Raw genomic sequence first — 12,109 nt, forward strand, 5'->3', positions numbered from 1 at the left:
GGGTCACATTTTTCCTTCTCTCCTGTCCGGTCACTCACCGGGCACGTCCATGGACATATGAGGGATGGTTTGAGGCGTTCGGCTGTAAATGCTCTTAGTGCAGTCGGAGAAGAGTTTGAGTTACCAAGAGATGACGTTGTGAAACCAACCGTGAGTCTTGCTAGGCCAAAGTCTCAGACATGACCTGGCATATTGTCATCCAAAAGAATGTTACTAGAATCAGATATCAGTGAACCATTGTTCCTTGGTTGTTATGGTGCACGTGCTCCCCCGCAAAAAAATGGTGCACGTGCTCCAATGCGTCCAGGATATCCATCACATGCTTATCCTTTGAGACATTGTAACAAGATTTATATTTGAAGAGCCTTCATAGCCTCGGGTTGAGTATAGTAGTTTATGCAAGTCTTCTCGTGGCACGAAAACTCATATGCTAGGGCCTTGAAATCAGTACCATTAGAATCAATTCTTGAGCATGCAATTAGGATAGGGACTAGATTATGGTGCCGCACATTTCTCAAAGCATTATATTCTGAAATGAAGCACTTCTGTGCTCCTCTAGTCTCTAGGTTGATGACTTTTATGGCAACCTCATTTTCGTCTTTAGCTAGTTCTCCTCCAGTGATGAAGTTATATCGGTGCCGGGTCTTTACTGCTTGTGTACTAGCTAGCTAGTCTCTTCAACTTTCTTTTCGATATATAAAAGGTGGATTTTATTAGCTTAAAATGGGGCATCAAAAGGATGCACACACAATGATCACACGCCCGGCCTCTGCATAGACAAGATGCACACAGTCAATACCAACACACGTTAAAAAGAATAGGCCGACAAGGCAGCATGGCAGCATGCAACGTTGGCAAAGGAAGATTTTCAAAAATTTGACATAGGAAAACTTGAACAGGTTTATTTTTTTTGAAACAATAGCCGATCTTCGTATTCCACTGCCACCTCTGCATTTGACGTTCTCTTTGGTGGCACCCAAACGTAGGAAGTGACGCGGGCCATCAGATCGCAGATGGCATCAGACGGCAAACAACACCCACGCGGCGAGCGGCGGTCGTCCCTCTCCGGCGGCGCCGCCCCTCATCGTACTTCGTCTCGCCGCTCCGAGCCGAGTGCCCGAGGGTCCACCCTCAGGCAGTTTAACCAATCATTCAGCACAGCAACGTTATCATTCAGGGCTGGGCAGCCTCACTATCATCCTTTGCTGCCTGATCAATCCCATGTCCTGAAGCTCCACACTGGTCTGAACCTGCTGTGGCAGGTGCAGCGGCGGAACTGCTGCTGCCCGAGTCAAGGCAAGCGAAGCACGCCCACCGCCTCCACGTCCGTCGCCGCTCAGGTACCGGAGGAGATGTACCAGCAGCGTCAACGTTGCTCTCTGTTAGGTGGGGGCCGGGATGGTTGTCATCATCATGGGAGTGGGGCTGCAAAATAAATAAGGAAATTTGAATGAAGAGGTACAATATTACAGAAATTGAAAAGGAAACCGAGCAGCTAGATAAGTAGGTACCTCTTGTTCTTTCTGCTCGGAGTCCAATTTTTCTTCATCCTCTTTGTCATCGTCTATTACCTGAGCAGAGGTATGAACAGCGGTAGTATGATCCGAAAAGGAAGCTGGCAGTACCTCTTGTTCCATATGTTTCAGAGTCTAAAAAAGCCAACACTGGTAGCTATCAGGAAATTGAAGAAAAAAAGCACATGCCAAGTAGACAAAAGAGCATGTAGCTAGTAATACGTACCAGACGTGGACCAAACACTGCTCGGAGATTAAGGGTGGGACGGTTTGGATGGGTCCCGATTGCTTGCCTCACCGCTGCGCTCACCTTGTCAATATCACAAACATATGCATTATCGCGGCGGATGCTAGCATGCACTCTCTGAAGCGAAGGGAGGTTCTCCAGGCTACCAATAAAGTCAAAATCAGCGCTGGCATCCTTCAAGGCTCGCACTTCCAAGGATGTCAGGTTCCCTATCCAATTCGGCACTGTTATACCAACACCATCCGTGTCAGCACGCAGACACTTGAGTTTCCTTAGCAAACCAATACTCTGTGGTAACTCTTTTATATAAGTGTCCCTCAAATCCAGTGTCTGCAGAAACTTCAGATCTCCTATTTCTTCTGGGAGCTTTCTAATACATGCGCTCTCTAGACTCAGGTATCTCAACTGAGATAACCTCCCAAGATGCTCAAGATGGTAAGGACGGTCTCTCTCAAAACTACACTTTTCCATGGCTAGAACACGTAACACCTGGAAGTTTGAAAGTGATGGCATCGCACTGGGATCACACGACCTCAGTTTTGGCATGCTCATGTTAGCGAGAGGCACAACTCTCTTTTGGACAGCTAACCTGCGGGCATTGCATTGTGAAGGTGTGTGCTCTTCATTACTATCCAATATGGCAACAAAATTTTGCTCCTTTGATAATGAACAAATCATATCCAGCACCATATCATGAATACGACAAGAAACTATTGTGTAGCATTGGTACTCTGCCGGCTGGATCATACATCTATTTAAGAGTTCATTAAAATATCTTTCTCCGGTCTCAAATAAACTTACCCCTGGTTCCTCATTGACGAAACCTTCGGCTACCCACTGCCATATCAATTTGTCTTTCATGATCAAATAGTCTTCTGGGTATATGCTCAGATGTAGGAGACAAGGCCTTAGATAACAAGGGAGATCATAATAACTAAATGACAATATCTTCCTCGTGTTCTCTACATCTGTATTATTATCTCCAGATCCAAAACCAATAGATTTGAATACTTTAGACCAGTTCTTCATAGGTTTACCAGCCAACAAACTAGCTATTGTAATTATAGCTAATGGCACACCTCCACATTTCTGTAAAAAAATTCTTGATACTTCAGCCGGTTGATCAAAAGGGCATTTATCTTTACCACCAAATAGTCTTGTATACAATAGTTCTTCGGACAAATGTTGAGAAAGTGGTTTTAGCTTGTAAATATCACCGGTCTCTGTGGCGACATTGAGAATACGAGTAGTTGTGATTACTCGGCTCCCATGATTGTTATCAAGCAAAGCACATTTGATAATGTTCCATACTTTTGAATCCCATATGTCATCAATAACAATGAAGAACCTATCCATATTACAACACAAGAGTCATGCATTAGCTAGTAAAACTATCTAGAAAATATGTTTAAAAAATGCATAGCGTCCACCTCAACAAGAAATAAAATATGTATGAATTGTTCCAAATTGTTGTTATGCATGCATGGATTTTATTGATCTAATCTCTTTATCAAAGCTGTAGTTCTTACAAAATTTCATCCCTCGGATATAAATAGGTTTTTATATATTGAATTTGGTACCTTGAACAAAGATTTGTATTCCAGCTCTAAACTGAACTTGTGAGATTGTTTGCTAGTTGGTCAAGAACCCAAATGATATTAGAGCTGGCCAACATGGTAAAATCTAGTCCATTTTCTGAAAGTACATCAGCACATTAATAGCCTCTCCAAATCCAAACACAGGTTTGTAGCTGGTTGCTTCATTGGGCTCAACGCCCTTATGATGTTAAGATGCACCATCTTGCTAATAAGTCAATAGGAATAGTATTTATCTATGCGTTTGCCAATTCTACTCAGATGGCATCCATCTAACATGCAATGCCACATTGTGTCATTACATCTGACGCATTAAGTTATAGTGTTATACACATCATATGACGAAAAAGGCTCGCGCCCCGCTTTATATATAAAGCACTGACGCATTAGTTTCTACGCATTATATATTATCAATGGTATTTTCAACTTATACGTTATTTAGCTGGAATGATTACTCAGCTCAAATTGCTAATGTTATGAGATATAAATTGATTAAGGCGGATGTTGTGTACCTTCCATTCTCAAGTAGTTTTCTGAGTTTGATTAAGGCGGTTGCCTCCCCCTCCTCTCCCCTCCTCCCCCACTCCATGGATCTGAGCTGCAGCGGCCCTCCCTTCCCAGTCGGCCGGCGCCAGTTCGTCCCATGCCTGGCCGCCCGTTCCTCCTCTTCCCGGCCGCGGCTGGGTCCTCCTCTCCATGGCGGCCGGTTCCTCGCATCCATGCCGGCCGTTTCCTCCCTTCCGGATGCCTGATAATCTCTCTTTCTCTATCGTTTTGCAGCAGCTCGACGAAAGGACTCCAAGCAGCGGGTGCTCGACGGCCGGACTCGAACTGTGAAGGTAGAATAACCCCCCCACCCCCCTGTATATGCAGCTACTGTTCATGTTTATTTGTTGTCCAGTGTATGTTTGCAATATATATGTTGATGTAAGCATCATTGGTAACTTGTAGATGGTCATGAAGATGAACACAAGAAAAAAGATGGTTAGGGGAGCTGCTGTTTTTGTTGCACTAGCTGCATTGGCTGCTGTTTTTGATGCTTTTGGGAATTTCTTATGTGAACTATATGGTTGTATGTGCAACTTGTTGAAAATTATGTTCTGTGCTGTCATTCATGTGTTATAAACTTGTCAATATCTATTGTTATGTTGCTTTTAATCAAATTACAAACGAAATGCTGCCGAAATTTTAAATTTTAGGTCGTTCCATTTTTCATTACGTGCTTCCAACCAAACACCAGAACGGAACCGAGCCGTTCTACTCTTTTGCTCCTACCAAACACGGGAATGGAACGGACCCGTTCCTCTGGAATGGAACCATTCCATTCCATGACAGTTGGTCCCCCAACTGAACACACCCGAAGACAACCGAGTGCCCGAGTCTTCTCGAGCTACTGTTTGCTACAGTGTGTGAACACATGTGACCTGCAACGGGACATGTATTGGTAAGAGCGTCTCCAGCCGCACCCCCAACAAGGCCCCCAGGCGATTTTTTGGCCGCCGGCGCCGAAAAATCGGCCCGGTCGCACCCCCAAAGGCCCTTTTTTCGCCAGCTCGGGCCGAAATTGGTGCCGGCGGACCCAAGGCCGAACCCGGCGCGCTTGGGGGCGCCGGCCGAATCGTTTTTGGCACGAAAATCGGCGGGCCCTCCTTGGCAGCGACTCGACTGTTCTCGTCGCTTCGTCGTCCTCATCGCCTCGGTTCCCGCGGGGGAATCAATGCCAAAGCTGCCGCGCCGGTCAGCCTCCATTGATCCCTCACGGGCGACGCAGTGAAGGCGGGGCGATGCGCATCCCTCACCTGCCACGCGTGTCCCTCACCCGCCACGCGTACACACGGCGGCCACGCGGGCGCCGCCTATATAAGTCGCCCCCTCCCGCACCGGTGAGCCACGCACAGACCTCGCTCTCCACCACCGACGCCCCCATTCCTCCCTCTTTTCTCGCCGTTTCCAGTTCACCCAATGGCCGAGCGATACCCAGGCGATGGCGCGGCGGCGAACGGCTTCGGCCGCCGCCACCTTCACGAGGACGAAGCCCGGCTTCTCTATGAGGCCGAGTACCCAGTCCCGCCGGACATGCGGGTGCCCGGGGCATGGAGGATAAGCGCCGCCGGGGTCCCGGTGCCACCGCCGCCCACCGGGGCGGCGCGTCGTGCGGAGATCGCCCGGATCCGTGCCTCTCTGCCGCAGGCGGCAAGAGAAGGGCCGAGGTACACCCCGACAGCTCGCTGTGGGAGCCGTACTTCCATCGTCGCCACGCCGAGCAGCTCGAGGCCACCAACGGCGTCGTCCCCTCCGGGAGGCTCAACAGGCGGGACGAGCAGCCCTATACCACGTGTAGCCACACTCGGCGCCGCCGATGGTGGGGCGTGCCCGGCCGCACGCTGGAGGCCGTCCCCGAGTACATCAAGGGCGGCAACACGCCGAGGCTGGAGTGCCCTGCGTTCGAGAGACACCTGGCGACGACGAACACTGCCCAGTGCTGAGTCGGGGCGCTCGTGGGGGCATCTCCACGGCGGCCATCTACGCCCTGGAACGCTTCGGTGGCACGCGGGCATCTTTCGCCGATTTCATCTGGGGGTGCGCTGCGCCGTCCCGTGTCCGGTTCTTCGGGTGGCTCCTCGTTCAACGGAGGATTCATACAAGAGACGTCCTGCTCCGGAAGACCATCGTGACGCCGGAGGAGGCTGTGTGCCCCATCTGTGCGCATGCGCTCGAGACGGCTGATCACCTGGTCCTCGATTGTCCCCTCGCCTGTTCGTTCTGGCTGAGTGTGGGGGTCGACGTGGTCGGGAAGGGCTACCATGTTGGGGCGCTTCAGGATCTCGACGTGCGGGGCGTGGCCGGTGAAGCTGCCCAGGCCTCCTTCACTCTTCTATGCTGTTGGCAACTGTGGAAACATAGGAATGCCGTGGTATTCCGAGGTGCTCAGCCTTCCCTGGCCCGTTTGCTCGGATGCTGCCGGGAGGATTCGATCCTATGGAAAGGCCGACTGAAAGTGGCCGACCGGCCGTGCGTAGATAGGTGGCTGCGCGTGTTCTCGCGTGCAAGTTAGTCTAGGGGGTTTGTGTGGCGCGTGTGCCACCCCCCTCTCTCTCTCATGTGTAAAACTCTTCCCTCTCCCAAGGGTGTGATTCAATAGAAAAAGAAAAAAGATTCAGGTGGAGGGCTTTGCCCTCCCCCGGTGACCTTCAAAAAATATATTTCATAAGTGTATAACAAAGAACAATATAATATATATTTAGCGGCATTATTATGTGTTTAACTATTCTAGAAAATATATAAAATTGTTCTCATTAAGATTGCACTACTTTTTAAATATAAATGTGATAGCCTGGTTTTTGCCCTCTTTTCTTTTTCTGATTTTGTTTGCCATTTGAATTTAATTTGGGTTTTTGAATCACCTCAGTTGGACTTAAACCCTTGGGCATACATTTTATTTTCACCCAAGTGGCTCCTCTCTCTCCCAAACCATCATTTCTTCTCTGATTTTCTCTTCAAAAACCCTAATCAGCAACATATACTCCAAAGCAACCCTCAATTTTATTGCTCCTAAAATTCTGAGAAAATTCCAAATATTCTTTGAACCCTAGGGCACCTTCCCGAGCAAAAATATTGCATCACTTTTTGTAATATTTTTGCTATAGAAAATCATTTCTGTTCTGGAATTGGCACTTTGTACAACAAGTACATTTTTCCTTGATCCAATGAGGCTGATTTTTCTTGAGCTTCATTACCTTCCTAAGAGATTGCTAAACCCCAAAGCTAAGCCCTCAACTCTTACTGAGACTAGTGCAGAACCGGGCTATAGCACCGGTTCGTAAGGGCCTTTAGTGCCGGTCCTGCAACCGGCACTAAAGGGTGGGGACCTTTAGTCCCCTCCCCTTTAGTCCTGGTTCTACACGAACCGCCACTAAAGGCCCACCACGTGGCGCGAGCCCGCGCCGTGGTATGGTGAACCGCCACTAAAGGTTTTTTTGAATTTTTTTGGAAAAAAAAGTTTTTTTTCATTTTCAATTTTCTGAATTATTTGACTTTTTAGTCTCTAATCACCCCTCTTAACTGCTCAAGTGTGGATCACTCATTCCAAATCGTCTAACTTTCCGGCCGGTCACCCATCCTCTCACTACTCCAGCCTGAGCACGCTTAAATTCGGAGTTCTATTCCCCCTAGTTTCCAAGTCTGCACTTGTTATTTTCTTGACAATAGTAAGCTGTCAATCCTATTAACCCTCAGGAGTTTAGCTTGAGCATTAGGTCACACGTTTCACCGTTTGAGTTTGAAACTATTATTCTAAAAAACAATAATTATTAGGCAACACTAATATTACTTGAATAAGTAGTTTGACCATAGTTTCACCAGATTTGACCAAAATTCAAAAAACTGAAATAATTATTTAGTAACACTAATATTCTTGAATAATTATTTAGTAACACTAATATTTCTTGAATAAGTAGTTTGACCACAGTTTGACCAAAATTCAAAAAAACAGAAATTTGAGCATAATTTTTTTTCCTTTTGGAATTCGAGGATTCTAAAAATTTGCAAAACAGGCCTACGGCCGTCAAAACCGGATGCGGATTTTCGTGCTGAACATTTTGATATATTATATGTTTTTTTCGACATCGTATGCAAAAGATATGGTCGTTTTACTTTTTCATCACACATTTTTGCAAAACATGTCCAAATTTAAGTTTTTAAATTTTCCTAACTAGTAGATGTAGTAACATAACTACATCTCGAAGGATTTTAATTTTTGAAGTTTTTATCATTTTCTTTTGTTTTTTTCAAAACTGAAATGGCGATACACCGGGGGGGGGGGGGGTAGAGTTTGAAAATTGCCCTATAGTGCCGGTTTGTGTCTCCAACCGGGACTATAGGTTAAGACTCCTTTAGTGCTGGTTTGTGACACAAACCGGTACTATAGGTTAGACCTTTAGTACCGGTTTGTGTCACAAACCGGCACTAAAGGGGCTCGTGGGGCCCCGACCTGATGCCAGCCTGCCACCACCCCTTTAGTACCGGTTCGTGGCACGAACCGGTACTAAAGGTTCAATACGAACCGGCACTAATGCATAGCCGTTGGAACCGGCACTAATGGTCACATTAGTGCGGGCTCAAATACAAACCGGGACTAATGAGCTGACCATTTAACCCTTTTTCTACTAGTATGAATCACTCACAGTTAACTCCACAAGTTACTGTCCAGAAACTTACCATGAAGTAAACCACGCACATACAGCCCCTGGGCTCGACTCAAAGTGTTGGAACCACCCAAACCACTAAGGACTACCAGCCAGACATGAAGTTTGAGCTTAGCGCGGCCTGATGTCATAGTTTACGATGCCAAATCAATATTCTTAAATTCGTTATGGAATGTAGTTTCATAGTGTATATATAAGGTCTTGTAGATGTTGATATTTTTTAATATAAATTTGGTCAAACTTTACATTGTTTGACTTGACACAAATATAAAAGGCAAAGTAAAAAGGACTGACAGGAGTACAACCGACAGATACGACTATAAGTACTGGAGACACACATATCCCCACGCGAACGCACAGCTAAGATTTCGCGTGCAGCTGAGCTCGTGCTTAGAAACAAATTTTCGAGTAGGTGACTGATATTGACAAAAAACTGCAAACAACTGATGACTAGCAAAACCGCTAAAAAGATAGTATTAACTTTGTATTGCTTCTCGAAGTTCTTATTGAGATTTGTTCACTTGCTAATCACTCCTGTCATATACACAAAATGTAAAGTACTTACACATAAATGGTGCACCCATTCGAGCGATGCAATTCCATTTCCAGAAAGTTCCTGTGGAGGTCGAGCAACATTGAACCCCTTCCATTTCATGTCAGTGCATTCTCTTACTTCTGGAATAGGTCACCACGCCAGCTATCACGATGTACGGCCAAAACTGCCAAAGCAATATGAGTAGAAGCATAGTTGGTAGTCTCCACCATGCTTGACCAACTCCAAGCCTCTTAATGACCGTCAGCTCACTTGCGGCCATAAACACGATCAACCAAACAATGTCTACCAACGCCATCAGAGTCGTGATCGCGCAAGACACAACAGCTGTGGTGTGCGCCACTGGGGAAAGCACCAAGTAAAGCCCGAATGTGAAGGCGGCGCCGAGGCTCCTCGATGAGCCTGCCATGAATGCCAGGGAGATGTTGAAGGAGCGCAAGCGGGTGCGTCTGTCGACGATGCTAATCCCTGCGTACATGAGAAATGAGAGGGATGCGATCGCGCTGATGAACGCGAGCGTGGTGGCGATGATGAACACGTCGAAGGCGTAGTGCCCAGCGAGCATCGGCGTGCCGCCATTCTTGTGGTCATCCTCTCGGTAGCCGCCAGGCAAGGCAAAGGCTGCGGTGAACGCTACCGTCGCGATCAGCACGGAGCCAATGCCCATGGTCTGCGAGGAATCGGATATCTTCTTCTCTTGTTCCTTCTCATCAAGGCTACCAACGTGTTCTTCGCGGAAGTGGTCCTGTCGGAAAGCACCACTCTGGGCACCGACATCACGTAGCAGCCGATGTATCCTAATTCTCTTGTCTCCTAACTTAAGTGACAGAAAAATTGGCGGAAGTTGTATGAGTTAATGTGGATGCCTCGGTAGTTAAGCGCAACTGAAAGAATTGAGGAGCATACATACATATTGGTGATGAACCCCTCTGGGCTTCTTGATGGATGAAATATCAAGTGGTGTTTGCCCCATGTTGTTTATGAGATTCAGCTTGACGTGTCGGTTTGTGAACAGGCGATTGAAGATCTGTAGATTCCCGACCTCAACAGCTAGATGCAGTGCGGTCTTGCCTTCTTCGTCCTGCATGTTCATGAAGGACGATGAAAATGTATGGCTCTTGCAAGCGTGCCTGACCACGTCCCAACCCTCCGCTTGGACGGCGACATGGAGAAAGGTCCTGCCCTTGGCATCGCGTAGCTCGGTGGAGTCCTGGCGGCCGTGGAGCAAGATGGAGACAGTCTTAACATTGTTTGTGGCCGCGGCCACATGTATGGGAAACGATCCGTTGGTGTCTGGCTGATATGCTGCGGATGGGTTAGCGTCCAGCAGTAATCTAACCACCGCAGACTTCCCCCATGATGCGGCCACGTGAACGGGCGTGCTTCCAGTGGATCGTTCTGCTTCTTTGATGAGATCCTTGACCTTGTTCCATTTCAATAGCATTTTTGTTGTTTCTGTAATTCCTTGGCGTGTTAAAAACGGTATAGAACTAAAATAGATGTAGTCAAATATATATGAGATTGCAGATGGTCGACAGGTTTTTTCCGAGAGTATATGGTAATAAACACACACATATAATCCACACACCCTGCCGCCGCCTTTATTTTCTTTAGTACTTTGTTCTTCTGGTTTGTAAGGCCCCTTTGTTTTTCTGGGTTGTCAGTTTGAACAATGAAATAAGACTTATATGTCATGAGAAGTATTGTATGCATACTTGACTAAATTTCTATGGCTACACAAGCGGAGACAAGTATTTACACATTTCCCCCGTGAACTTAGGACCGAGTTAGAATCTTTAATTCTCAAAACCGAGTGCATGCTTCAACCCATTTACGCAAATGAAATGGTTTATGCAAGCCTCTAACATTTTTGTTTGCATAATATCCACATGGACAAATTTTTACTATGATCCAACAAAAAAAGGGTAAAGGTTTTCTAGTATTTTTAATACCTGGATACTCGTTCCACTGAGATATTTAGAATGAAAGGCAAAGAAATATTTAACCTACAGAAATAACAGTAATTTCAAAATAGTGCCGAAATGTTACTTTGAAGATGAGATCCCTGCTCACCTTCGCCCTTGAGAACGGCTACATGCAACACATTTCGCCCACCTGGTCCAGAGTAGGACAGCGCCACGTCTTTCTCCTGCAGCTGGCGTGCAATATCGTCATGGCCCAGCGAGACGGCCAAATAGAGCGGCGAGGCGCCATCGCCCGGTGGAACACGAGCCAGCTGTGAGTCTTCCGACATCAGCCGGCCGACCAAGTCCCTGCTACCCGCCCGGACCGCTTGGTGTAGCACCGTCTCGCCCTTGTCATTCTGCATCCTTAGCATCGCCTTCGCCTTCTCGTCGCCGCCGTCGCCATTCCTGGCAAGACCTATGAGATGAGCGACCATTCTGCCCCACCCTGCCAGGGCGGCGCAGTGGAGGGGCGTGTCACCATTTTTGTTCCTGGCATCGAGCAGGTGGCCAGCCTTGCCATGGATCACCGTCGCGCTCTTCAGGAACTCGTCGCCGTCTCCCCTCGAAGCGACCACATGGAGGATGGAGTCCCGCGCCGGGGTGACTGCCTGGATTGGGGTTGTACATGATAGCTCGACATCGACGACTTCCTCTTCTTTGGAAAGGAGACGCTCTAGCTGCGCCCAGTCGCCGTGCCGGGCCGCCATTAGCAGTTCGGGGTGCGGCACAAACTCGAACCCCTCGTTTGGCTTGGGAGTTTGCTTTGGAGTGGCCATTCTTGGTGGCTTGCTGCTGCACTGCAACTAATGGTAGATCGTCGCGAGCCGCGCGCGAGTCATTCGTCGCATTTTCTTCATACCTAAAGCTTATAGAGGTGATTCGTCGCATTTTCTTTTGATTTTTAGAGTCAATTACACGGGCCGTGATGCTTGAACTCGGCGCAAATGGTCAATTTGATGATAGAACTTGGGGCAATATATTGAACTAGTGCAAATACTTGGCTCGGACGTGTAAATATGATGCTATTTG

At 47.4% G+C, this 12,109-nt stretch overlaps 1 protein-coding gene across 1 annotated transcript; it reads right to left on the bottom strand.

The window, feature by feature from the left end:
• Positions 1–1,173: 1,173 nt before the first annotated feature.
• On the bottom strand, positions 1,174–3,560 carry LOC123146421 (disease resistance protein RGA5-like). The gene is made up of 5 exons (XM_044566070.1): positions 3,475–3,560; positions 2,563–3,109; positions 1,825–2,418; positions 1,512–1,571; positions 1,174–1,425 (listed from the first exon to the last, which is right to left on the bottom strand). Exons 1-5 carry the CDS (start codon positions 3,558–3,560, stop codon positions 1,174–1,176), a joined length of 1,539 nt encoding a protein of 512 aa, XP_044422005.1.
• Between the last annotated feature and the right edge of the window lie 8,549 nt (positions 3,561–12,109).

The sequence above is a fragment of the Triticum aestivum genome, chromosome 6D (genome assembly GCF_018294505.1).
Source record: "Triticum aestivum cultivar Chinese Spring chromosome 6D, IWGSC CS RefSeq v2.1, whole genome shotgun sequence".
Taxonomy (NCBI): Eukaryota; Viridiplantae; Streptophyta; class Magnoliopsida; order Poales; family Poaceae; genus Triticum; species Triticum aestivum.